The sequence below is a fragment of the Littorina saxatilis genome, linkage group LG16 (genome assembly GCF_037325665.1).
Source record: "Littorina saxatilis isolate snail1 linkage group LG16, US_GU_Lsax_2.0, whole genome shotgun sequence".
In the NCBI taxonomy this organism is placed as follows: Eukaryota; Metazoa; Mollusca; class Gastropoda; order Littorinimorpha; family Littorinidae; genus Littorina; species Littorina saxatilis.
Window position 1 is genome coordinate 54,958,458 of NC_090260.1, and position 27,683 is coordinate 54,986,140.

Genomic DNA, 27,683 nt, shown 5'->3' on the forward strand with positions numbered 1-27,683 from the left:
ATCTATTTCAAGTGCAATATTATTTCAGTGCCCAGCTTTGTTGTAAGATGCCCTACCCACCCCGAAATACCGTATCTATTTTAAGTGCAATATTATTTCAGTGCCCAGCTTTGTTGTAAGATGCCCTACCCACCCCGAAATACCGTATCTATTTCATGTGCAATAGTATTTTAGTGTCCAGCTTTGTTGTAAGATGTCCTCCCTACCCCGAAATACCGTATCTATTTCAAGTGCAATAGTATTTTAGTGTCCAGCTTTGTTGTAAGATGTCCTCCCTACCCCGAAATACCGTATCTATTTCAAGTGCAATAGTATTTCAGTGCCCACCCTACACTGTCTGCAACCAGGTGAGGATCGAACACAAGGCGGAGCTGGTGCGATGGCTGCGTGACACACTGCACCCTGCTGACAACACCACGCTGCACGTGCACTTCCTTGACTACGACACACCACGTGACCTGGCTAACCTCAACACAGCTCTGGGGGTTGATCAACCGAGCACCCCAATTGACGTCAACAAACTGGCGAAAGACATCAAGTCTCTTTCCCTTTTTACAGGTAATACACGCACACACCATACACGGACATTCGTGAATAAATCACATTCAATGCTTTAGTCTTGCAGGCACATAAATGACAGTTTTGGCTGAACGGTAAAGAGAGCCAGTTTCCCTGCCAGAGTATCTGTTTTTAACTGAACTGCATGCTGCTTCACTTGAAACCAAATCTTTCCTGCATAAACTAAGAGCCAAAAGGGTTCCTTCGTGGCTCTCTTTGGATTGAGGGTACTTCTTTACGAAAACAACATTCAACGCCAGCCCGACAATGTAAAACTGTCATTGTTGATTATGTAGAAAACAGGGCCTCGTGTGGTATGTGCTTCTACGTGGAATATGACTAAAAATGACAGGTACAGTAAAACACGTTAAGAAGTTGCATATTAATGGTAAACTGACTACTTTCTTATTTGGGAATCCAGTTTTCTCTGTTTCCATTAATCTTCAATAGCAAGAGCCTTCATGTTGTCCTCAAGAAACTGTTTTACTGTACTGGTCATTGTACATACTCGGTGTAGAACCGCAGACCAAGTCAACATGCCCAGTACCTGACCCCCTCCATTATGATCAGCTCTTCTTCCCCGCACTGCTACCCATCACTCAGTGACTGTTACCGTCAACATGACCAGTACATGACCCCCTCCATTATGATCAGCTCTTCTTCCCTCACTGTACACATCACTCAGTGACTGTTACCGTCAACATGCCCAGTACATGACCCCCTCCATTATGATCAGCTCTTCTTCCCTCACTGTACACATCACTCAGTGACTCTTACCGTCAACATGCCCAGTACATGACTCTCTCCATTATGATCAGCTCTTCTTCCCTCACTGTACACATCACTCAGTGACTGTTACTGTCAACATGCCCAGTACATGACCCCCTCCATTATGATCAGCTCTTCTTCCCTCACTGTAGACATCACTCAGTGACTGTTACCGTCAACATGCCCAGTACATGACCCCCTCCATTATGATCAGCTCTTCTTCCCTCACTGTACACATCACTCAGTGACTGTTACCGTCAACATGCCCAGTACATGACCCCCTCCATTATGATCAGCTCTTCTTCCCCGCACTGCTACACATCACTCAGTGACTCTTACCGTCAACATGCCCAGTACACGACTCTCTCCATTATGATCAGCTCTTCTTCCCTCACTGTACACATCACTCAGTGACTGTTACCGTCAACATGCCCAGTACATGACCCCCTCCATTATGATCAGCTCTTCTTCCCTCACTGTAGACATCACTCAGGGACTGTTACCGTCAACATGCCCAGTACATGACCCCCTCCATTATGATCAGCTCTTCTTCCCTCACTGTACACATCACTCAGTGACTGTTACCGTCAACATGCCCAGTACATGACCCCCTCCATTATGATCAGCTCTTCTTTCAACACTGCTACACATCACTCAGTGACTGTTACCGTCAACATGCCCAGTACATGACCCCCTCCATTATGATCAGCTCTTCTTCCCTCACTGTACACATCACTCAGTGACTGTTACCGTCAACATGCCCAGTACATGACCCCCTCCATTATGATCAGCTCTTCTTCCCTCACTGTACACATCACTCAGTGACTGTTACCGTCAACATGCCCAGTACATGACCCCCTCCATTAATGATCAGCTCTTCTTCCCTCACTGCCACACATCACTCAGTGACTGTTACCGTCAACATGCCCAGTACATGACCCCCTCCATTATGATCAGGTCTTCTTCTCTCACTGTACACATCACTCAGTGACTGTTACCGTCAACATGCCCAGTACATGACCCCCTCCATTATGATCAGCTCTTCTTCCCTCACTGTACACATCACTCAGTGACTGTTACCGTCAACATGCCCAGTACATGACCCCCTCCATTATGATCAGCTCTTCTTCCCCGCACTGCTACCCATCACTGAGGGACTGTTACCGTCAACATGCCCAGTACATGACCCCCTCCATTAATGATCAGCTCTTCTTCCCCGCACTGCTACACATCACTCAGTGACTGTTACCGTCAACATGCCCAGTACATGACCCCCTCCATTATGATCAGCTCTTCTTCCAACACTGCTACCCATCACTCAGGGACTGTTACCGTCAACATGCCCAGTACATGACCCCCTCCTTTATGATCAGCTCTTCTTCCCTCACTGTACACATCACTCAGTGACTGTTACCGTCAACATGCCAAGTACATGACCCCCTCCATTATGATCAGCTCTTCTTTCCTCACTGCTACACATCACTCAGTGACTGTTACAGTCAACATGCCGAGTACATGACCCCCTCCATTATGATCAGCTCTTCTTCCCCGCACTGCTACACATCACTCAGTGACTGTTACCGTCAACATGCCCAGTACATGACTCTCTCCATTATGATCAGCTCTTCTTCCCTCACTGTACACATCACTCAGTGACTGTTACCGTCAACATGCCCAGTACATGACTCTCTCCATTATGATCAGCTCTTCTTCCCCGCACTGCTACCCATCACTCAGTGACTGTTACCGGCAACATGCCCAGTACATGACCCCCTCCATTATGATCAGGTCTTCTTCTCTCACTGTACACATCACTCAGTGATTGTTACCGTCAACATGCCCAGTACATGACCCCCTCCATTATGATCAGCTCTTCTTCCCTCACTGTACACATCACTCAGTAACTGTTACCGTCAACATGCCCAGTACATGACCCCCTCCATTATGATCAGCTCTTCTTCCCCGCACTGCTACCCATCACTCAGTGACTGTTACCGTCAACATGCCCAGTCCATGACCCCCTCCATTAATGATCAGCTCTTCTTCCCTCACTGTATACAACACTCAGTGACTGTTACCGTCAACATGCCCAGTACATGACTCTCTCCATTATGATCAGCTCTTCTTCCCTCACTGTACACATCACTCAGTGACTGTTACCGTCAACATGCCCAGTACATGACCCCCTCCATTATAATCAGCTCTTCTTCCCTCACTGTACACATCACTCAGTGACTGTTACCGTCAACATGCCCAGTACCTGACCCCCTCCATTATGATCAGCTCTTCTTCCCTCACTGTACACATCACTCAGTGACTGTTACCGTCAACATGCCCAGTACATGACCCCCTCCATTATGATCAGCTCTTCTTCCCTCACTGTACACATCACTCAGTGACTGTTACCGTCAACATGCCCAGTACATGACTCTCTCCATTATGATCAGCTCTTCTTCCCTCACTGTATACAACACTCAGTGACTGTTACCGTCAACATGCCCAGTACATGACTCTCTCCATTATGATCAGCTCTTCTTTCCTCACTGCTACACATCACTCAGTGACTGCTACCGTCAACTTGCCGAGTACATGACCCCCTCCATTATGATCAGCTCTTCTTCCCCGCACTGCTACACATCACTCAGTGACTGTTACCGTCAACATGCCCAGTACATGACCCCCTCCATTATGATCAGCTCTTCTTCCCCGCACTGCTACCCATCACTCAGTGACTGTTACCGTCAACATGCCCAGTACATGACTCTCTCCATTATGATCAGCTCTTCTTCCCCGCACTGCTACACATCACTCAGTGACTGTTACCGTCAACATGCCCAGTACATGACTCTCTCCATTATGATCAGCTCTTCTTCCCTCACTGTACACATCACTCAGTGACTTTTACCGTCAACATGCCCAGTACATGACTCTCTCCATTATGATCAGCTCTTCTTCCCTCACTGTACACATCACTCAGTGACTGTTACCGTCAACATGCCCAGTACCTGACCCCCTCCATTATGATCAGCTCTTCTTCCCCGCACTGCTACCCATCACTCGGTGACTGTTACCGTCAACATGCCCAGTACATGACTCTCTCCATTATGATCAGCTCTTCTTCCCCGCACTGCTACCCATCACTCAGTGACTGTTACCGTCAACATGCCCAGTACCTGACCCCCTCCATTATGATCAGCTCTTCTTCCCTCACTGTACACATCACTCAGTGACTGTTACCGTCAACATGCCCAGTACATGACTCTCTCCATTATGATCAGCTCTTCTTTCCTCACTGCTACACATCACTCAGTGACTGTTACCGTCAACATGACCAGTACATGACCCCCTCCATTATGATCAGCTCTTCTTCCCTCACTGTACACATCACTCAGTGACTGTTACCGTCAACATGCCCAGTACATGACCCCCTCCATTATGATCAGCTCTTCTTCCCTCACTGTAGACATCACTCAGTGACTGTTACCGTCAACATGCCCAGTACATGACCCCCTCCATTATGATCAGCTCTTCTTCCCCGCACTGCTACACATCACTCAGTGACTGTTACCGTCAACATGCCCAGTACATGACCCCCTCCATTATGATCAGCTCTTCTTCCCTCACTGTACACATCACTCAGTGACTGTTACCGTCAACATGCCCAGTACATGACCCCCTCCATTATGATCAGCTCTTCTTCCCTCACTGCCACACATCACTCAGTGACTGTTACCGTCAACATGCCCAGTACATGACCCCCTCCATTATGATCAGGTCTTCTTCTCTCACTGTACACATCACTCAGTGACTGTTACCGTCAACATGCCCAGTACATGACCCCATCCATTATGATCAGCTCTTCTTTCCCGCACTGCTACCCATCACTTAGTGACTGTTACCGTCAACATGCCCAGTACATGACCCCCTCCATTATGATCAGCTCTTCTTCCCTCACTGTACACATCACTCAGTGACTGTTACCGTCAACATGCCCAGTACATGACCCCCTCCATTAATGATCAGCTCTTCTTCCCTCACTGCCACACATCACTCAGTGACTGTTACCGTCAACATGCCCAGTACATGACCCCCTCCATTATGATCAGCTCTTCTTCCCTCACTGTACACATCACTCAGTGACTGTTACCGTCAACATGCCCAGTACATGACCCCCTCCATTATGATCAGCTCTTCTTCCCTCACTGTAGACATCACTCAGTGACTGTTACCGTCAACATGCCCAGTACATGACCCCCTCCATTATGATCAGCTCTTCTTCCCTCACTGTACACATCACTCAGTGACTGTTACCGTCAACATGCCAAGTACATGACCCCCTCCATTATGATCAGCTCTTCTTCCCCCACTGTACACATCACTCAGTGACTGTTACCGTCAACTTGCCCAGTACATGACTCTCTCCATTATGATCAGCTCTTCTTCCCCGCACTGCTACACATCACTCAGTGACTGTTACCGTCAACATGCCCAGTACATGACCCCCTCCATTATGATCAGCTCTTCTTCCCTCACTGTACACATCACTCAGTGACTGTTACTGTCAACATGCCCAGTATATGACCCCCTCCATTATGATCAGCTCTTCTTCCCTCACTGTACACATCACTCAGTGACTGTTACTGTCAACATGCCCAGTATATGACCCCCTCCATTATGATCAGCTCTTCTTCCCTCACTGTACACATCACTCAGTGACTGTTACTGTCAACATGCCCAGTACCTGACCCCCTCCATTATGATCAGCTCTTCTTCCATCACTGTACACATCACTCAGTGACTGTTACCGTCAACATGCCCAGTACTTGACCCCCTCCATTATGATCAGCTCTTCTTCCCTCACTGTACACATCACTCAGTGACTGTTACCGTCAACATGCCCAGTACTTGACCCCCTCCATTATGATCAGCTCTTCTTCCCTCACTGTACAGATCACTCAGTGACTGTTACCGTCAACATGCCCAGTACATGACCCCCTCCATTATGATCAGCTCTTCTTCCATCACTGTACACATCACTCAGTGACTGTTACCGTCAACATGCCCTGTACATGTCTCTCTCCATTATGATCAGCTCTTCTTTCCTCACTGCTACACATCACTCAGTGACTGTTACCGTCAACATGCCGAGTACATGACCCCCTCCATTATGATCAGCTCTTCTTCCCCGCACTGCTACACATCACTCAGTGACTGTTACCGTCAACATGCCCAGTACATGACCCCCTCCATTATGATCAGCTCTTCTTCCCCGCACTGCTACACATCACTCAGTGACTGTTACCGTCAACATGCCCAGTACATGACCCCCTCCATTATGATCAGCTCTTCTTCCCCGCACTGCTACACATCACTCAGTGACTGTTACCGTCAACATGCCCAGTACATGACTCTCTCCATTATGATCAGCTCTTCTTTCCTCACTGCTACACATCACTCAGTGACTGTTACCGTCAACATGCCGAGTACATGACCCCCTCCATTATGATCAGCTCTTCTTCCCCGCACTGCTACACATCACTCAGTGACTGTTACCGTCAACATGCCCAGTACATGACTCTCTCCATTATGATCAGCTCTTCTTCCCTCACTGTACACATCACTCAGTGACTGTTACCGTCAACATGCCCAGTACATGACTCTCTCCATTATGATCAGCTCTTCTTCCCTCACTGTACACATCACTCAGTGACTGTTACCGTCAACATGCCCAGTACATGACTCTCTCCATTATGATCAGCTCTTCTTCCCTCACTGTACACATCACTCAGTGACTGTTACCGTCAACATGCCGAGTACATGACCCCCTCCATTATGATCAGCTCTTCTTCCCCGCACTGCTACACATCACTCAGTGACTGTTACCGTCAACATGCCCAGTACATGACCCCCTCCATTATGATCAGCTCTTCTTCCCCGCACTGCTACCCATCACTCAGTGACTGTTACCGTCAACATGCCCAGTACATGACCCCCTCCATTATGATCAGCTCTTCTTCCCTCACTGTACACATCACTCAGTGACTGTTACCGTCAACATGCCCAGTACCTGACCCCCTCCATTATGATCAGCTCTTCTTCCATCACTGTACACATCACTCAGTGACTGTTACCGTCAACATGCCCAGTACCTGACCCCCTCCATTATGATCAGCTCTTCTTCCCTCACTGTACACATCACTCAGTGACTGTTACCGTCAACATGCCCAGTACATGACCCCCTCCATTATGATCAGCTCTTCTTCCCCGCACTGCTACCCATCACTCAGTGACTGTTACCGTCAACATGCCCAGTACCTGACCCCCTCCATTATGATCAGCTCTTCTTCCCTCACTGTACACATCACTCAGTGACTGTTACCGTCAACATGCCCAGTACATGACCCCCTCCATTATGATCAGCTCTTCTTCCCTCACTGTACACATCACTCAGTGACTGTTACCGTCAACATGCCCAGTACATGACTCTCTCCATTATGATCACAGATCAGCTCTTCTTCCCTCACTGTACACATCACTCAGTGACTGTTACTGTCAACATGCCCAGTACATGACCCCCTCCATTATGATCAGCTCTTCTTCCCTCACTGTACACATCACTCAGTGACTGTTACCGTCAACTTGCCCAGTACATGACTCTCTCCATTATGATCAGCTCTTCTTCCCCGCACTGCTACACATCACTCAGTGACTGTTACCGTCAACATGCCCAGTACATGACCCCCTCCATTATGATCAGCTCTTCTTCCCTCACTGTACACATCACTCAGTGACTGTTACCGTCAACATGCCCAGTACATGACTCTCTCCATTATGATCAGCTCTTCTTCCCTCACTGTACACATCACTCAGTGACTGTTACCGTCAACATGCCCTGTACATGTCTCTCTCCATTATGATCAGCTCTTCTTTCCTCACTGCTACACATCACTCAGTGACTGTTACCGTCAACATGCCGAGTACATGACCCCCTCCATTATGATCAGCTCTTCTTCCCCGCACTGCTACACATCACTCAGTGACTGTTACCGTCAACATGCCCAGTACATGACCCCCTCCATTATGATCAGCTCTTCTTCCCCGCACTGCTACACATCACTCAGTGACTGTTACCGTCAACATGCCCAGTACATGACCCCCTCCATTATGATCAGCTCTTCTTCCCCGCACTGCTACACATCACTCAGTGACTGTTACCGTCAACATGCCCAGTACATGACTCTCTCCATTATGATCAGCTCTTCTTTCCTCACTGCTACACATCACTCAGTGACTGTTACCGTCAACATGCCGAGTACATGACCCCCTCCATTATGATCAGCTCTTCTTCCCCGCACTGCTACACATCACTCAGTGACTGTTACCGTCAACATGCCCAGTACATGACTCTCTCCATTATGATCAGCTCGTCTTCCCTCACTGTACACATCACTCAGTGACTGTTACCGTCAACATGCCCAGTACCTGACCACCTCCATTATGATCAGCTCTTCTTCCCTCACTGTACACATCACTCAGTGACTGTTACCGTCAACATGCCCAGTACATGACTGTGACGTCTGCTTCTCGTTCTAGGGCTGATCAGTGTTTAACAGAGACAAGTGCAAAGAAGTAATAAGAAATTTAATAATTCTGTACTTTCAAAAACATGCACGTGATCATTCTTGCAGACATCAATCCCTTTCTCTTAGAATCTTCAAATGAAAGTTTTATAGATTATGATTTCGCTGGTGCGATTTCACACACACGTAACAACATTGTCTTTCTTCTTCTTGTTGCGTAGACGTTTGATATCGAAGCGCGGAACGTACTTCTTCTTCTCGTTGAAAATGTATTTCGGTTTACACAAATGAAGACGTGATGGTGTGTTAATGTTCACAAAATATAAAGTAGTCTACTCATCATGATAAACTCGATCTGGGTGACACTTGGGGACGTTGGTGGTTCCTTCCGTGGTTACCGCTGACGTTGCCCTTCCCACAGTGTTCACACGACATCATTTACACAAGCATTGTACACCCCTGTACACTTGCACCTTCTGCAACACACACGTGCAATATCTGTTATTATCAAGTATGATTTCCATCGATATCATTCAATTTGTTTCTCTAAAACAACACAGAAACAAGAGTTCACAGACTGACACAAACACATGGAAAAATGAACAATACCTGTGTTTTCCTGTGAATCAATAATGTTAAAATGTATTAGCGTGTTTTACCTGCGGTTAGTGGACCTTTGGAGATCGCAAAAATGTGGAAATCCGTCCACGGAAGGTGAAACATATGCTGGTGCAATCTACGTGGCTTCGTTGATTGCTGCCATCTTGGAGTCAATGAAACGGTCAGAGCATTGCATCCTAGCAACCTCAACTGAATATATGTACAGTTCATATTCACGAATTAATACCAATGCACGCTGTTTCCTTTTGCTCTCTTCTTTAAATTTCTTTCCATGAAGATAAACAAATTCTTGTCTTGTACGCTGCACTAGTTTTGGACTAATGGCGCGAGCGTTGACGTCATATGTATACAGTGTCGTCATGACGTAGTCTCGGTCATTTAACCTCGTTTTGTGTACGCAACTAGTGAAGTCTCGATTAATATGAGAGAGGGAGTCGATACACGAATTCCATTCGTCACAATGACTCTCTCCATTATGATCAGCTCTTCTTCCCTCACTGTACACATCACTCAGTGACTGTTACCGTCAACATGCCGAGTACATGACCCCCTCCATTATGATCAGCTCTTCTTCCCCGCACTGCTACACATCACTCAGTGACTGTTACCGTCAACATGCCCAGTACATGACCCCCTCCATTATGATCAGCTCTTCTTCCCCGCACTGCTACCCATCACTCAGTGACTGTTACCGTCAACATGCCCAGTACACGACTCTCTCCATTATGATCAGCTCTTCTTCCCTCACTGTACACATCACTCAGTGACTGTTACCGTCAACATGCCCAGTACATGACCCCCTCCATTATGATCAGCTCTTCTTCCCTCACTGTACACATCACTCAGTGACTGTTACCGTCAACATGCCCAGTACATGACCCCCTCCATTATGATCAGCTCTTCTTCCCTCACTGTACACATCACTCAGTGACTGTTACCGTCAACATGCCCAGTACATGACCCCCTCCATTAATGATCAGCTCTTCTTCCCCGCACTGCTACACATCACTCAGTGACTGTTACCGTCAACATGCCCAGTACATGACCCCCTCCATTATGATCAGCTCTTCTTCCCCGCACTGCTACACATCACTCAGTGACTGTTACCGTCAACATGCCCAGTACATGACCCCCTCCATTATGATCAGCTCTTCTTCCCCGCACTGCTACCCATCACTCAATGACTGTTACCTGGATGTGTGTCAGATGGCGTGTTGCTGTCATGGAGCGGCCACAAGACCATACCAGCACGTGATTGCCGTGAACCAACTAAAACAGTCCTGCACAACACGTTCAACAAGCTGTTTCAAGACAGGAACGTCACAGACTTCAATAAAGAGAGAAGTCTTGTTGTCACGCTGGCCTGTGTGCCTCAGGTCAGTTTACCTGCATTAACACCAGGGTATAGAGAGGTCAGTTTACCTGTAATAACACCAGGGTATAGAGAGGTCAGTTTACCTGTTTTAACAACAGGGAATAGAGAGGTCAGTTTACCTGTATAAACACCAGGGTATCGGGAGGTCAGTTTACCTGTATTAACACCAGGGTATAGAGAGGTCAGTTTACCTCTATCAACACCTGGGTATAGAGAGGTCAGTTTACCTGTATTAACAGCAGGGTATAGAGAGGTCAGTTTACCTGTATAAACACCAGAGTATAGAGAGGTCAGTTTACCTGTTTTAACACCATGACATAGAGAGGTCAGTTTACCTGTATTAACACCAGGGTATAGAGAGGTCAGTTTACCTGTATTAACACCTGGGTATAAAGAGATCAGTTTACCTGTATAAACACCAGAGTGAAGAGAGGTCAGTTTACCTGTTTTAACACCATGACATAGAGAGGTCAGTTTACCTGTATTAACACCAGGGTATAGAGAGGTCAGTTTACCTGTATTAACACCAGGGTATGGAGAGGTCAGTTTGCCTGTATTAACACCAGGGTATAGAGAGGTCAGTTCACCTGTGTTAACACCAGGGTATAGAGAGGTCAGTTTATCTGTATTAACACCAGGGTATAGAGAGGTCAGTTCACCTGTGTTAACACCAGGGTATAGAGAGGTCAGTTTATCTGTGTTAACACCAGGGTATAGAGAGGTCAGTTTATCTGTATTAACACCAGGGTATAGAGAGGTCAGTTCACCTGTGTTAACACCAGGGTATAGAGAGGTCAGTTTATCTGTGTTAACACCAGGGTATAGAGAGGTCAGTTCACCTGTGTTAACACCAGGGTATAGAGAGGTCAGTTTATCTGTGTTAACACCAGGGTATAAAGAGGTCAGTTCACCTGTGTTAACACCAGGGTATAGAGAGGTCAGTTTATCTGTGTTAACACCAGGGTATAGAGAGGTCAGTTTATCTGTATTAACACCAGGGTATAGAGAGGTCAGTTCACCTGTGTTAACACCAGGGTATAGAGAGGTCAGTTTATCTGTGTTAACACCAGGGTATAGAGGGGTCAGTTTATCTGTGTTAACACCAGGGTATAGAGAGGTCAGTTTACCTGTATAAACACCAGGGTATAGAGAGGTCAGTTCACCTGTGTTAACACCAGGGTATAGAGAGGTCAGTTTATCTGTGTTAACACCATGATATAGAGAGGTCAGTTTACCTGTGTTAACACCAGGGTATAGAGAGGTCAGTTTACCTGTATAAACACCAGGGTATAGAGAGGTCAGTTCACCTGTGTTAACACCAGGGTATAGAGAGGTCAGTTTATCTGTGTTAACACCAGGGTATAGAGGGTGTTAGTTTATCTGTCATAATACTAAGGTTTCCCGGTGCCATTAGTTTCACGGCTGGGAAATACACAACAAATAATACGTTATTACGACCAGTGCGAGCTCAGGAAGAGTTCAAACTTGTTTACACACTGTGTTCATGTTTATTGGATTGAACCAGACTGTATCAGGTTTGCTTGCTTGAAGTTTTGCTCCGTAATACAACTATTGGGTCACGTCCAAGGAACCGACTTCGACACCAAACCAGTTAAACTGACCTTGACACTGATGGAATAAAGGGCGTACCCCAACAGTTTTATTACAGAACAAAATTTAAACTTGATAAACTGTACACATGTTGATCCAGTTTTATGGACCAAGTTGGCTTGACAACGGTTAGAAACAGAAGACAGAAAAATTTGAGCATTGTAGGGAAAATATGTATTGTGAAAACGTTTTTAATTTCACAATTTGTGTATATTATGCAAGCGTTTGTATTACCTGACTGTGTTTTGAATGAAGTCAATACCTTATTGTTTAGATTTTTGTGGCGAAAAAGATATTGTAATCGGAAGGCCTTTGAAAAGGTAAAGAAGCGTTTTATGTTTTGAAATTGAAAAAAGGTGGTTTAAAAATGATCGATATTTGGCAAATGCAAATTTCTTTTTTATTACAATGGGTTTCACAACTGACTACATCAAATGAAAATGATAATTGGAGTTTCACTCCAAAGATGATGTATTTGCGTTTTGGAAAGCATTTTGAATGTTTCTTATCGAATGTAAACAGTGCAAGATTTAAAGGGTTAGACCTAGTGAAATCACACTTTTGGAAAGCAGTATTAAAATATTGGCTGGATAATATCGTGGGACAATCGGGCCGATTTTATTATGGAATAATGCATGCATAACGTATAGTGGCAAAGTTTCATTTTTTTGAAAGTTGGATACAACGAGGTGTATTGGTATTAACTGACATTGTACGTTTGGGAGACATATTATCATATCAAGATATGGGTGCGTCTCAGAAACTGATCCTTTTGTGTGTGCCATAATCAAATTAGCCCACAATTGAAACATACTGAATTTTAAATCATGATATTGGTATTTTTGAGAAGTAAAATGAATAAAGAAATAGTACAAACAAAACTGAGTATTTTGCATGATTATTATGAAGGTTGTTTTGCGAAAGAAATGATTAAATGCGTGAAAAATGGAGGTCTGATCTGTGACATGAACCATCAACTAGTTTTGTACCTCACTACAAGAATCGTTTAGAATGTCCAAGGACTGCTATTTTTGTTATGTGTGTTAGGTTTAAGTGTACTTGACAGTTGAAATGTTATTTTGTCCACAGAATTGTTTTTTTAAACGAAATTAATCGCTTGAAAGTTTGCCATCACTGTCGTAACATATGTTTCCACACGCGTGCAACAGCAACAAGTCCTAAATTTGAACTTTAGAATTTGCATATTCATCTTCAACACGATCTTGACATGAAAGGGCATAGAAACTCGCTAAGTTAAATGTTATTTAAGTATTATTTTCTCAAAATTGCATCTGCAAACTAAGTTGAAAGTTGCGCAATATGACATGCTTCTTCAAAATTCCGTTACGATGGTGAACGGTTTTGCAAATAATGTTCAGAGTTTTGAAGAAAGATTAGAACTATTTTGCGCGTAGTGACTTAGAGGTGCGGGTGACTACGCATGCGCAGTTACAGAGAGAAATAGTTCAGGTTCCAGCAGCGAAGAAAGATTTCGAGAATGTTTCCGAAGTCTGTGATTTTGTTACGACAGTGATCAACACCCAAGGTTCTTAAGAAAAGGTGAGTTTTTGCTGCTATGATATTCTATGAAGTGAAAAATTAGGCTAAACATTTGTTAATAATAGTTTTTCTTTCGATTTCACGTAGTCAAAACTTGACTAAATGTTTTAACATAGAGGGGGAATCGAAACGAGGGTCGTGGTGTATGTGTGTGTATGTGTCTGTTTGTCTGTGCGTGTGTGTGTGTAGAGCGATTCAGACTAAACTACTTGACCGATCTTTATGAAATTTGACATGAGAGTTCCTGGGTATGATATCCCCGGACGTTTTTTTTTTTTTTTTTCGACAAATACTTTTGATTACGTCATATCCGGCTTTTTGTAAAAGTTGAGGCGGCACTGTCACACCCTCATTTTTCAATTAAATTGATTGAAATTTGTGTAAAGCAATCTTCGACGAAGGCCGGACTTCGGTATTGCATTTCAGCTTGGTGGCTTAAAAATTAATTAATGGCTTTGGCCATTAAAAATCTGAAAATTGTAATAATTTTTTTTTTTAATATAAAACGATCCACATTTACGTTCATCTTATTTCACATCATTTCCTGATTCCAAAAACATATAAATATGTTATATTTGGATTAAAAACAAGCTCTGAAAATTAAAAATATAAAAAATTATGATCAAAATTAAATTTCCGAAATCCATTTAAAGGAACGGTAAGTGTCAATGTTTTCTTTAATTGTAAAAGTTGTATGTTCAATGGAATGGTAAGTCTGAACAAAATAATTACTTTATTTTGTTTTTAGCCAGTGAATGTGGATGCATCAAAATCTTGATAGACATTAAACAAATTCATGTTAGTGAAACTAGTACACATATTGCATCAATCTTTAGTTGAAATCGCAGGTACTTGCATGTTTCAGGTGCAAGAGATTCGACCTGACGAACTGGTGGTAACGTTCCTTCGAAAAAAACCGAAGGGGAACTACTATTGCTTTCCAGGGATCGATGATATTTCCTTAGTCCCTACATCTGATGCAACCATGATTCGTGACCCCACCTTCAATGCCAGGGGGCATTATTTCTTTTAAAATAAATTAATTAACTGCAAGTGGCAACTGTTCTATATGTAACCAATGCCTTTGGTTTATTGTCTTAACAATTGAATGAACCACTTTTGAACATTTGCATTCTTCATGTCAAACCTTATAATACATGTCTGGTTGTTCGTTTCCGAGTTACGTCGGTGATGAACTTTTCATTAATGTTTCTCTTTTTTGGGGCAAAGTTTGCTTGATTTTGTCCAGCTTTTTTTCTTTCTGTTCCTGTTTTAGTGTTTGCCATTTTACCTAAGAAGAATCTGGTTGCAAAATCAGCTTCATTTAGTAAAGTTTGTGGGAAAAAGCATAACCGTTTCTTTGTTACAAAAGTGATGTTTCCATGTTACATCGGTGACCATTTTGCATTCTTTTGGGATAACTTTCTAACATTTTGTCTTAGAGCAACAAATCTTTGTATATATGCTATTGTGAAGGTTAAATGTCAATAAGACTGAATGAATGCCATGTATCAACATGTTCTGATCAGGATATCATTAATTAATTTTCATTTTTGTATTGAAATTTTGACGAATGCATGGAACTTTGAAAAAAACATTATTTTGTTGTTTGCATGTAGTCATTTCATATTGAACTCTATAATGGCTTGTGATTCAACAATAATAACTGAATAAAAGTCGTTTTCAGCCTTATAAATGCAGTTTTTTTGTCTTTTATTGTTTCCATGTTACACGGGTGATTTTGCACACATGGTCCAAATAATGCTCAATATATGGCAAACTAAAGGCAATGTTATATTTTTTCTTGTTTAAACTGAAAAGGTACACCCTGAGAAGTGTGTAAATAGTATTATCAACGTTTTCTGGGAAGATTTTACTTTTGGTGATAATGTCACAAACAGAGGACGAGATTCTGAGACGCACCCATATATGTGATTTGATTGGATATTCGCCAAACCGAATTCTTGAATATAATGTTGCAAAAGCTGCTGTGTCATTATTTATGAGGAAAAATGTTGTAAATATGACTGATGATGTTTGTATTACCTTACCACTGTTTAACGGCAAAAATGTGTAAAGTGCCAGAGAATATCGGAAAGAGATTATTAATATGAAAACAGATGTACCATGTTCCGGAGGATTTTGGAAGAGAAAGTTTAATGTAGAAATTGATGAACGATCTTGGATAGTTGCCTATCAGTCAACACAAGAGACTAGATTAAGAGTTTTACACTGGAAAATTATGCACAACATTTATCCGACCAACATTCTCCTGTGTAAAATGAAAGTAACGGAAACTAATAAATGTAATTACTGTTGTGATGTAACTGATTTCATTGAACACTTCTTTTTTGAATGCCCGGTTGTATACACATTCTGGAATTTTATTGAAGAATTTATTTTTCGTACTTTAGAAATTAAGATTGTTTTGAAAGTTAGTGATGTTTTATTTGGTATGCATTTTGTAATGGTGAAAAAGGCAACTATGTATAAATTGAACCACATTATCTTAATCGGAAAGATGTGCGTTAGTATAAATAAAAAAACATATTCGTTTTTACTGTTGGAAAGTATTTTTAATAGGCAGTTACAGATAAGAAGCATTTTTGTGTGAGTGTTCGAAGAACAAAACGTTAAAAAAAGTTAGCTTGTTGTACTCGATAAGTTGTATTTAATTCATTGTATGAGATATTGTTGATTGTTGTTATTTATTTGAATAAAATTGTTTGAAAAAAAAAGAAGACAGAAAAATGAAGAAAATATATATCAAAAAACTTTTTTTTTTTTTACTGAAAAAAACGTTAGGTATCAATAGTAAAATCGACAAAAATACCGAAATGGCACAAATTGTCGTTTTTTGCCTTACGTACAATGCAAAAGTCAAATGAACTATCCATCCAGAGTTGGTTGCTTTGTTAAGCTATCAACCGTATTTCTTGTAACTAAAAGTACAGCCTGTTCTGGATAGAGAATTGATTTGCCTTTTTCAACCAATCAATCAATCAATCAATGAAATATTCCGTGGGTACAGTTCTAGGCGCTCTGCAGTGATGCCGTGGGAGATGAAATTGTATACGGCCAGTAGATTGCACCCATTTCGGCGCATATTTACCTTTCGCGGCCTATTATTCCAAGTCACACGGGTATAGGCAGACAATTATTAACTGTGCCTATGCAATTTTGCCAGGAAAGACCCTTTTTTCAATCGTGGGATCTTTAACGTGCACACCCAATGTAGTGTACACGGGGGGGGGGGGGGGGGGGGGGGGGGTTCGGACACCGAAGAGAGTCTGCACACAACGTTGACTCTGTGATATAAATTTCCGCCGAACCTGGGATCGAACTCACGCTGACAGCGGCCAACTGAATACAAATCCAGCGCGCTACCGACTGAGCTACACCCCCGCCCTGTATTGAAGACTCATTTACTGGTCTTTTTTCTGAGTAACAGGGAGAGGATGGGGTGACCAAGACATCTCCCTGTACTCATCATCAGCTACAGCTGATGTCATCGGACACAAACCTGGCCCAGGTCACGTGGCAGACCCTGATTACCACAAGTAAGTGTCTGAGTAGGGCAATGTATAGTGTGACTTGTACAGGTCACGTGACAGACTGATCACAACAAGTAAGTGTCTGAGTAGGGCAATGCACACATCATCTCTTATCGCCACAAGTAAGTGTCTGAGTAGGGCAATGTACACATCACAGGTCACACGGACATCAGGCTCTTATCACCACAAGTAAGTGTCTGAGTAGGGCAATGCATGAATCACAGGTCACACGGACATCACTTATCACTACAAGTAAGTGTCTGAGTAGGGCAATGCATGAATCACAGGTCACACGGACATCACTTATCACTACAAGTAAGTGTCTGAGTATGGCAATGTATGCATCACAGGTCACACGTACATCTCTTATCACCACAAGTAAAGGGAGTTTCTCTGTTTGACAATGGGAGGCAAGTTAAGTTCTGTTACAGAAAACAGAATACAGAATCTTTAATTGCCCAAGGTTGGGAATTTGTTGTGACATTGCGGTTCAGAAACATTCAATCCAGCCATGTACACCAACACACGCAGCATGTGTACAAACTGATCAACAACATTCACATACACATATGGTAATGTCCCAAGAACAGATATGTATATGTAAACACCATGTAGATACACCGTCACACGGCAAAACAGTTGAACTCTCACTGCTTTATGTCCACACGGAATAGAAAACCAAACACACAGATAGACTGCTAGCGTTTTAAAATTCAAAATCATGTCATGAATTAATCGTTCCAACAACTAACCTTTCTTGTTTTGTGTTTTAAATGGATAAGATAGCGCAAGATGTGTATTACACGCCCACAGCTGTAGACTGGTTGTTTTGTGTTTTAAATGGATAAGATAGCACACGATGTGTATTACACGCCCACAGCTGTAGACTGGTTGTTTTGTGTTTTAAATGGATAAGATAGCACACGATGTGTATTACACGCCCACAGCTGTAGACTCGTTGTTTTGTGTTGTAAATGGATAAGATAGCACACGATGTGTATTACAAGCCCACAGCTGTAGACTCGTTGTTCTGTGTTTTAAATGGATAAGATAGCACAAGATGTGTATTACACGCCCACAGCTGTAGACTCGTTGTTTTGTGTTGTAAATGGATAAGATAGCACACGATGTGTATTACACGCCCACAGCTGTCGACTCGTTGTGTGACAGGTGTGAGGGAGGGGGACACGAGGCCGGTGGTGTGTGTGTTGGTGGGGGGAGACACAGAGTCTCTCAAGACAGCGGTCACTGCAGTCAGCAACAACATCCCTGTCATCGTCATGAAGGTCAGTGTGTGTGTGTGTGTGTGTGTGTGTGTGTGTGTCTCTCTCTCTCTCTCTCTCTCTCTCTCTCTCTCTCTCTCTCTCTCTCTCTCTCTCTCCCTCTCTCTCCCTCTCTCTCTCTCTCTCTCTCTCTCCCCCTCTCTCTCTCTCTCTCTCTCTCTCTCTCTCTCTCTCTCTCTCTCTCTCTCTCTCTTAATACAAATATAAACACTGCTAAACACGGAGGCAATGAAACTACCTTGCATCGGCCCCACATAGCTATAGTTTCTGACAGGACGTTAAAAACAAGAGGATAAAGTCACCCAACAACGAACAAACAACAACTTTAGCCAACTGCTGCAACATGACAACGTTGTGATTATTGTTACAGGGAAGTGGAGGCTTTGCAGACATACTGGCTTCACGAAATAACCACACTATGATTATTGTTACAGGGAAGTGAAGGCTTTGTAGACCTACTGACTTCACGAAATAACCACACTATGATAGTAGTAGGTATCGCGCACGGACCGGCCCCCCGCAGGGCCGCAGGGCCCGCAGGGATAGGGTCCATAAGGTTATAGGTTAAGGTGCCTGTGTTTAAGTAGTGGTAAAGAGGGATTGCGTATAAACGGTTTATTGCGTTTTATATTTTGCCATGTGATTTCATGTGCCTGTACAGACAGGGTGCTCGGTACTAATGACCACTCCAGCTGGGGTAATGACAGGATTACTATCCGCGAAGAGCAGAGATACCGTTTAATTGCATTACCCTGACACCTCTGGTAGTTCACCGAGTTACATAACTATTACCAACATAAAAGAGAGAGGGCTACGCGAAGCGCAGATAAACCCATTTAATTGTACTAGACAGTTGTGAACAGCATCTATATAAAACAGCGAACCTTCGTAACTAACCCACTGACTAAAGTTTTTATTTTTTTAATTTTTATTTATCTTTTTTTCTTCGTTGTTGCGGCGTTTTGTTTTGGGCACCTTTACACCCCAATAGTCAGCCAGAAAAGTGTTTAAATTTCACTGGACTGTCTAAAGAGTCGCATATAGATGTTTACCCTCCCTCTGTGTTTTCACGGGCTTGGGACCGTTTTGACAGGGTATGTCAAAGCCACATTGGGGGTTTTTGGGATTAAACAATACGAGCATTATTTACAGAAGCAAAACACGGCTTAACAAATTTATTTACAAAAAACGACAAAGTTGTTTGGCATTGGAATGTTAACCACATCACAGGCGGCGGTATCACAGTCAAAAAAAGAAAGAGACCCATTAGAGGGGTATCACAGTCAAAAAAGAAAGAGACCCGTTAGACGGGTGTGGTAGGGTTGAAACCCCATCAGAAGCGATCACACGCTTGATGTAGAAAAACGAGAGTGACTTTCTGGTTTGGGAATACGTGAACATAGACTTTCCGTCTGTCTTGAAACCAGTGTTTGTACCGCCACCACTTTCTTGCGTTAGAAGCACCTGTTGGTAAGACTCTTTTGTCAGTTTGTTTTGGTTTTTGTTTAAGCCTTTTGAACTAAATTTACTCCCACTGTCTCCCTCACAAAAGTAGGTTTTAGAACACAAGCCAATAAACGCATTTCCTTGGTATTCGGTTTTAAAGAGACCGGGTGTTCGTTTGTCATAGTGGACACGCGCTGTACAGGCCTGACAGAGAGTCGCGTCCCATGGGGCGTTAGCTAAACGGGTGTTTTGGAAGGCTGCCTCGTGTTGGTCACAGGCTTGTGCAGGGAACCATTGATTATACACTTGGTAAAACTGCTCTCGCAGTTCAGGACGAACCACCTCTTCTAACGTTGAAGCGCTAAGCGCCATGTATAGAGAATCTACAATACAACAAGATACAAGATACAAGATATCCATTTCCATGTATCCATTTCCAAAAGCTGGTAGTCGGCTATGGACACAAACTTATCTAGAAAATCAAAATGAAACTCCAACATGCGTAGTTTAGCGTACTGGTAAACAAAGTAACCAATCTGAGAGGGGAGTGACCAGTTGATTTTTTTTTTTAGCCATCTCTACTTCAGTGACAACTTCTGTTACTTCTGTTAGTTTTTGAAAACGACCATTGTTGATCAGTTTTGAGGCCTCATCAGACAAAACGTAATGAATATCACGATGGTTGGCCACGTTAGTTAAGGTTTTCCCGTAGGCTGAGTTACCGAGCAGTTTGAAAGTTTCAGCTAAGATAGCTTTTGACGGATCTTGGTCTCCTGCTCGTCTTGCGTTTGAAACGCTGTCACCAAACTGACGGAAACAGGTTTTGGGTTGATACTCTACGATCAGCGTGATGTTTTTAACAATCAATCCGTGCTGCACGTACCAAAACAAGAGGGGTGTAGCTAGCAGAATTTGTTCACCGTGGTAACTCCCTACAAGTGTACGACGTGGTTGGGATAAGAGCTTGTGTTTTTCAGCGTAGTCTTTCATAAAATCCCCGATCTGTTCTCGGCTGACAGACTCATTTTTGAAAATAGGCTGCATTTCACTGAAATGTTCTTTTAGATGATCAGGTACATAAATATCACACTGTACCAACCCGAACAAAGTTTTGTTTTGCACCGCGTCTAAGACAGTTTGATCTGTGATGGTAGAAGGATGGCGGAAGGGTTTAAGTGTCGGAAAACGATCTTGTAGAAAAGTCTGAATGTGGGTGTTTTGTTTTTTGTCTGCGTGCCATTCACATTCCCATTTTTCGACGACAGTCACACCCACATCCTCACGTAGGTATTTGGTAATGTTGCTTGTATGTTCTCTGAGTTCAACTAGTGTTTTTCCGGTGACAGGGTTAGTCGTTTTACCGGCGGTCACAGAACAGTCATGCCCGTGGAACAAACATCCGTGAAACTGATAGCAAATTTGATTTGTGGCATCCCAACCATCAACTCTAATCTTTTTTCGACCAAGGGCCTTCTCTTTCGCGTTAAACTTATGTTGGAGATGGATCTGTTTTGATGCCATAACCCACTCCAACCATTCCCGAGCTAGCTGACCGTAGGGATCTGTTTTTTCCGCTTTAAAAAGCGTTTTCTTTTCTACGAATGACAGGGTGCTCTGTGGGCATGTCTTGCATGAGTGCAGCTAAATACAGCGCATTTGCATCAAATCCCTGAACAGACTGTACCGGTTTGTTCTGATTACCACGAATGTATGTTTTGTCTTTTTCGTGGTATCTGTGAAAGACAATAGACGGACCCCCGACAATGTTCTTTCGCAAAAGTGCGTGAACGTCTTTTTGTTTTTCGTTAAAAAGTGAAAAGTAGGTATCTGAAGACAACGTGTCAAACAGATACTTCAGTGTCACACCGGGGACAGAAATACTGTCTTTCAGCAAATCAACTCGCAGACTAGCGTACATACTAATCTGATGTTGCAAAGCAACCAGAAACGGCCCTGTGTCTAGGTTGTTGTACCACACCAAAAAATCCTTCAAAGTCATCATTTTGTTTTCAGTCCACACACGCTGACAAAAAGCGTACTCTGTATCAGAAATATTTGAGTTTTTGAGCTTACTAAAAAAAAGCTGCATGGGGTGGGAGTTCTCTTTCGTCTAGTGTACTTAGACTAGTGACGTATTCATAGCAGAAAAAACCCTTTTCCTCTTTTCCGAACGCCTTGAGGTACTTGGAATAACTAAAAACCTGGCGCAAGAAAATTGTTGATGTCGAGAAACCGAAGTTTGTCTGTACAAAGACACATATACTGATTGTTTCGTTTAACAACAAACTTGAAAGGGGGTCTTTTAGGGGCCTTCTTTTTCCCTCTGTTTTGACTTCTTTGTCTTCTTCTTCTTCTTCCTCTTCCTCTTCTTCTTCTTCACCCACGGTATCAAAACCATCTGGTTCAAAAACAGGGTCTGTTTGACTTTCGTCTTTTGGAAGATCGTTATGGGCTGTTTTGTCTTTGACAAACTTTTCAATGAGAAAAGGTTTGATCACATTCAGATCGTAGCGGGAAGAATTGAAACCTACGACAGGCAGTTCTTGTAAATACTCATATAATTTCTGTCTGAGTCTTTCTACGGGGATGTTGAGGCTATCTGTCTCGTGTTGTTGTGTCTCTTCGATCTCAGTCAACTGATCAAACACATCTTTAAATTCTTCACAAAGAAGAGCGCAGGAGGCTTCAGAGATACGGTCTAGGTAGTTAACCATGTTATCCACTAGTTCTTGAGGGTTACCTTTACTCACAAAACAGGTTGGTTCTGTGAAATGGGGAACGTTACTGCATACAGAAACAGAAAGAGGAATATGTTTTGCTGTGTACTGTGTACAGTTTGACTCAGCTGATTTTGTTTGTGGCAAGTTATCTGTGTCAAAAAACACCTCAAAATCAAAAGTCGCTCTGTAGGGAAAAACAAAATCTGTGGTTACCTGGACACCGTGGCTTTGTAGCTGTTGAAAAATGTTTTGAGGTGGTGAGTAAACCCCGCCTTTGAACGTTTCTTTTCACCCCTCACCCTGACAAGTCTGTTCATGTCGATTCATTTGAGACAAAGACGCCCAGAGTTTCCCGCATTTGGAACAAGCCAACGCATGACCGAGTTTATCAATGTCTAAAATGTACATGAAATGGTCTTTGTAACGCAAGAGACGCATAACGCCAGGATGTTTGTAAGTGCTACGACGCAGAGGAACGAGACAGACAGGTGTTTGGTTCTCATCAAACTCAAACACATCTATGTTCACATTAAACTCAGATTCAATCGACTCAAGTTGAAACAAAGTGACCCCCGGAAAGTGGACAGGGGGGGGGGAATGTCCGGCCCACTGTTTGAACAAGGTTTTTGTGGGTTTTTGCAAAGAATGACGCGAGGCTCCTTTGTACAAAGCAAGACAGCGAAAGAGACACAGACCATCAGTATAAGGAAAATGATTACGCGCGTCTTTTTGCAACTTGTGCAAGAACTGTGTGTTTGTGATGTAGTCAGGTAGACTACCACAGGCACAACCGATAGGAAAGTCAGTCAAAGGCGTGACATAGAAACTGGAAGACATGATGCTGTGAACAGAATACCGAGAGTTTGGGCGTTCGAGTCTAACTTGTTCTAAAATGTCATGGTCACTGATTTCACCGAGAAAAGAAAGAAAGTCCTGCTTTGAGTTGATCAGGCGCGGTCGTTGTAAGACAGAGTGGTTATTGACTGAGGCATAAAAGAAAGACAAGTCACCCGACTCTTTGTTTTTGAAAAAAAAGAGTGAGAAAAATTGATTTTGAAGCGTTTGTTTTGTTCATGGAACAGATCAAGAAGCGACTCGTCCCAGTCAGGGAAATCAGAACAAGGGTTCCAGAGAATGGTATAGGTTGACTGAAGCTTACCAGGCCGCTTATGAGTTTTAACAGAATTCCAATGCTTTTCGCACATTTGTCTTTCTTCACAAGGTAACTTTTTGATTTTTTCTTTTTCTAGACTTCGTTTGTTTAATCCCTTTTTGGGGGGAGGGGCATCCTGTGAAGGCAAACTTTTTCTTTTGGACCCAGCGACTGTTGGCACTGGTGGTGGTGGTAAACGACTCGCAACATCTTGGCAGTTTTTGTTTGAGTTTTTATGCCGAGTAAGGTCGTGTTTTCTGCTAAACGACTTGCCGCACATAGCACAGAGAAAATTTCTGGCTTTGTTATGGACTTCTTTGACATGAGCGTTGACGTTGTAGCTCTGTGTAAAAACCTGTTCACAGTGCGGGCATTGGTTACGCTGTAATAAAAAAAAAGAACTATGTCTGAGCTACAAAAACAATATCAAAAAACATCTTACATAAAAACATTTATTTTTCTAAAAAGCTATGTCTGAGAAAAAAGTAACACTCTACCTTTATTTTTTTTTTATCTTTACACAATATCAAAACAAAATCAACTTACCAAATCTGTTGAGGCCGGTTGTGGAGTTGTGTTAGCGTCACTGCTGCTGCTGCTGGTCGCCATAGTTTGGTTTTTTCACCACCTCACACTTGTAAAGTCGAAGAGACACTCAAGACTTAGCCCCAGAAGAAGCTTATTTATAACCCCTCTTTGACCGCATCACCGCCATAGTCTAACTACGCGTTTCTATTTTTAGGTGCTGACCAACCAACATGTTCTAACATGTTTAGGTCTTGCGTCTCTGTGGTGCAATACTCAGGCGTAAGCACACAGAAGAACTTTTTTTTATACCCGCATCACACCTGTGTCTTACTACGCGATTCTATTTTTAGGTGCTGACCAATCAACATGGTCTAACATGTAAGGTCTTGCGTCTCTGTGGTGCAATACTCAGGCATAAACACCCAGAAGAACTTTTTATACCCCTTTTTGACCGCATCACACTAGTGTCTAACTACGCGTTTCTATTTTTAGGTGCTGACCAATCAACATGTTTTAACATGTAAGGTCTTGCATCTCTGTGGTGCAATACTCAGGTGTGAACAGTCTCTAACCTAACATTACGTATGACTGTCTGTAGAACATCTCGTGTTCGATGTAAATGTACCTTATAACACCCACATAAAACCATTAGACAGCACAAACAACCAACAATAGGACATTCAACAACATCAACAATAACAAAACAAACAACAACAACAAAAATAACACACAAACAATTAAAATAAAAAATAAAAAGAGTTTTGCAACGAGTTTGTTCAACTCTTTTGAGAAAAATTGGTTGGTCCTGATAAGTACCGGGGGTAGAAGCTCGTTGTCGGTGGGTGCTGTGGTCGGGCTGTGTGGAAGTTTTAGAAGATGACCCTGAAAAATATATTTTAAAACATCAAGTATTAATAAAAAATTAAAAAATAAATAAAAAAATAAAATAAAAAACACGGTTTTTATTTTTAACACTATTTTTTTATTTATTTACAACTATCAACCCACCTTGGTTTGTTTTGTTTAATCAGTTTTTTTTTCTTCTGCGTCTAGAAGTAGTTGTTCAATACAAAAATCAACCACGGACGACGTAACCTCATCAACATTCAAAACGCGTTTTAAGGCTGTTTCTGTGTACAACCTGTTACACGACACTTGAGATTGCCACAAGTTCTCAAATGTCGTATAGTTGTGTTCTTTTATTCTACGTCGCCCGTCTTCGCAGCAGCAGAAAACAACTCGTCAAATTGAGTTCGAGGATTTATTTAGCATTCCATACATACAACTGCACATCGTAGCAGAACTCAAATAGAAGCTTTTTAACATTCAAATCGCGCTGGCATATATAGTAAATACTCAATCTCGAGAATATTCCAGACCGAACATGATACAACTACATTATACGCGCCGTCTATGGACTAGAACAGTGACGTTCTCTGTGACGTACATCAAAAGCGCCGACGCACTTAATCCGAACGAACGCCACGAACCCACTACTCAAAACAACGTGGTAAACAACTTGTTTTGACAGGACTAGAAAGTTCACCTGCATTCTCGTGCAAACATAAATATTGTGTTTACAAAATATAATATCGGTACTTTCCCACAAAGTACAAATAAGTCAACTACATGCAACACACAAAACTGAACCAAAGCTCAGCAACGGTAGCGTTTCCTAACATTACCCCCAACACCAGAAGAAATTTACCTAATTTCTTTCAATCATTGAAACGCTACCTGTACCCATATTATGTACATACATAACAGATTGAAATCCAGGTATGTACATTAGTCTGTTGGAGAATGAACACAGTTTTACTCACATACTCGGCTGAGAAAATCTGCTCCAACATTGTCTGAACCCTTAATCGATTCCACTCGCATATCAAAGTTCTGCAAGTACATCACCCACCTCATGATACGATTATTCACAAACTTCGCAGAGTTCAGGTAGGTGAGGGGTTTGTGATCAGTCTGAAGCACGAATTTCACCCCTTGGAGGTAGAGTTCAAATTTCTTGATTCCCCACACGATGGCTAAACACTCTTTCTCCATGGTCGAGTAGTTCTTCTCGGCTCCTGACAGCTTCTTGCTGGCATAGCTGACCGGAAACGGTTTACCTCCATGCTCTTGCATCAGCATGGCGCCGATCCCTTCGTCCGATGCGTCTGTACGCAAGATGAACTCTTTGGCAGTATCAGGAAGGCGTAGCACCGGGTCTCGTGACATCACGTCGCGCACGGTCTGGTATGCCTTCTCCTGAGCTGGTCCCCAGAGTATTCGGTTGGGGCATCCTTTTCGGGTCATGTCCGACAAAGGCGCCGTTATGGCGGCGAAGTTTGGAATGAACTCTCTGTAATACCCAGCCAATCCAAGGAAGGATCGCACCTGCTTCTTGGTTTCAGGACGTGGCGCATTGAGGATCTTGGTGACGTTTTCCAACAAAAGCCCCTTTTGACCTTCCTTCAGTGAATGACCTATGAAGTCAACGTTGTCGGTCCCCAAAATGCACTTACTGGGTCTCACGGTCAGATTGGCTTTTGTCAGGCGGGAAAACAGTTCCCTCAAAGTCTCCAGATGCTCCGCAAAGGTCTCCGTGTGGACTAGCAGATCATCCCAGTAGTACACAACATTCTTCATTCCTTTGAGCATTTTTTGCATTCCCCTCTTCAGGGTAGCACCACTGTTCGCCATGCCAAAAGGCATCCGCAGGCACTCATACGTTCCGTCTAGAGTTGCAAAGGCGGTCTTTGGTATGTCCTCTTCGCGCACAGGAATCTGCCAATATCCCTTGCTGAGATCGATCTTTGAGAAGATCTTACTGCCGGTTAACTGTCGGAATAGATCATTTGCCGTCGGCATTGGTTCAGGGTCAAACACGGTGATCTTATTGACTTTCCTGAAGTCAATGCATACCCTGTTTGTA

At 43.0% G+C, this 27,683-nt stretch overlaps 1 protein-coding gene across 1 annotated transcript in view; it reads left to right on the forward strand.

Moving 5' to 3' along the window:
* The first annotated feature begins 10,308 nt into the window (after positions 1 to 10,308).
* The window catches only part of LOC138950076 (transient receptor potential cation channel subfamily M member 5-like), a 173,067-nt gene continuing 155,692 nt past the window's right edge, over positions 10,309 to 27,683 (forward strand). Inside the window, exons 1-4 of the mRNA XM_070321854.1 lie at positions 10,309 to 10,315; positions 10,734 to 10,903; positions 17,525 to 17,633; positions 18,798 to 18,913. Coding sequence (XP_070177955.1) covers positions 10,309 to 10,315; positions 10,734 to 10,903; positions 17,525 to 17,633; positions 18,798 to 18,913 — 402 coding nt within the window. The remainder of the gene's footprint in view (positions 10,316 to 10,733; positions 10,904 to 17,524; positions 17,634 to 18,797; positions 18,914 to 27,683) is intronic.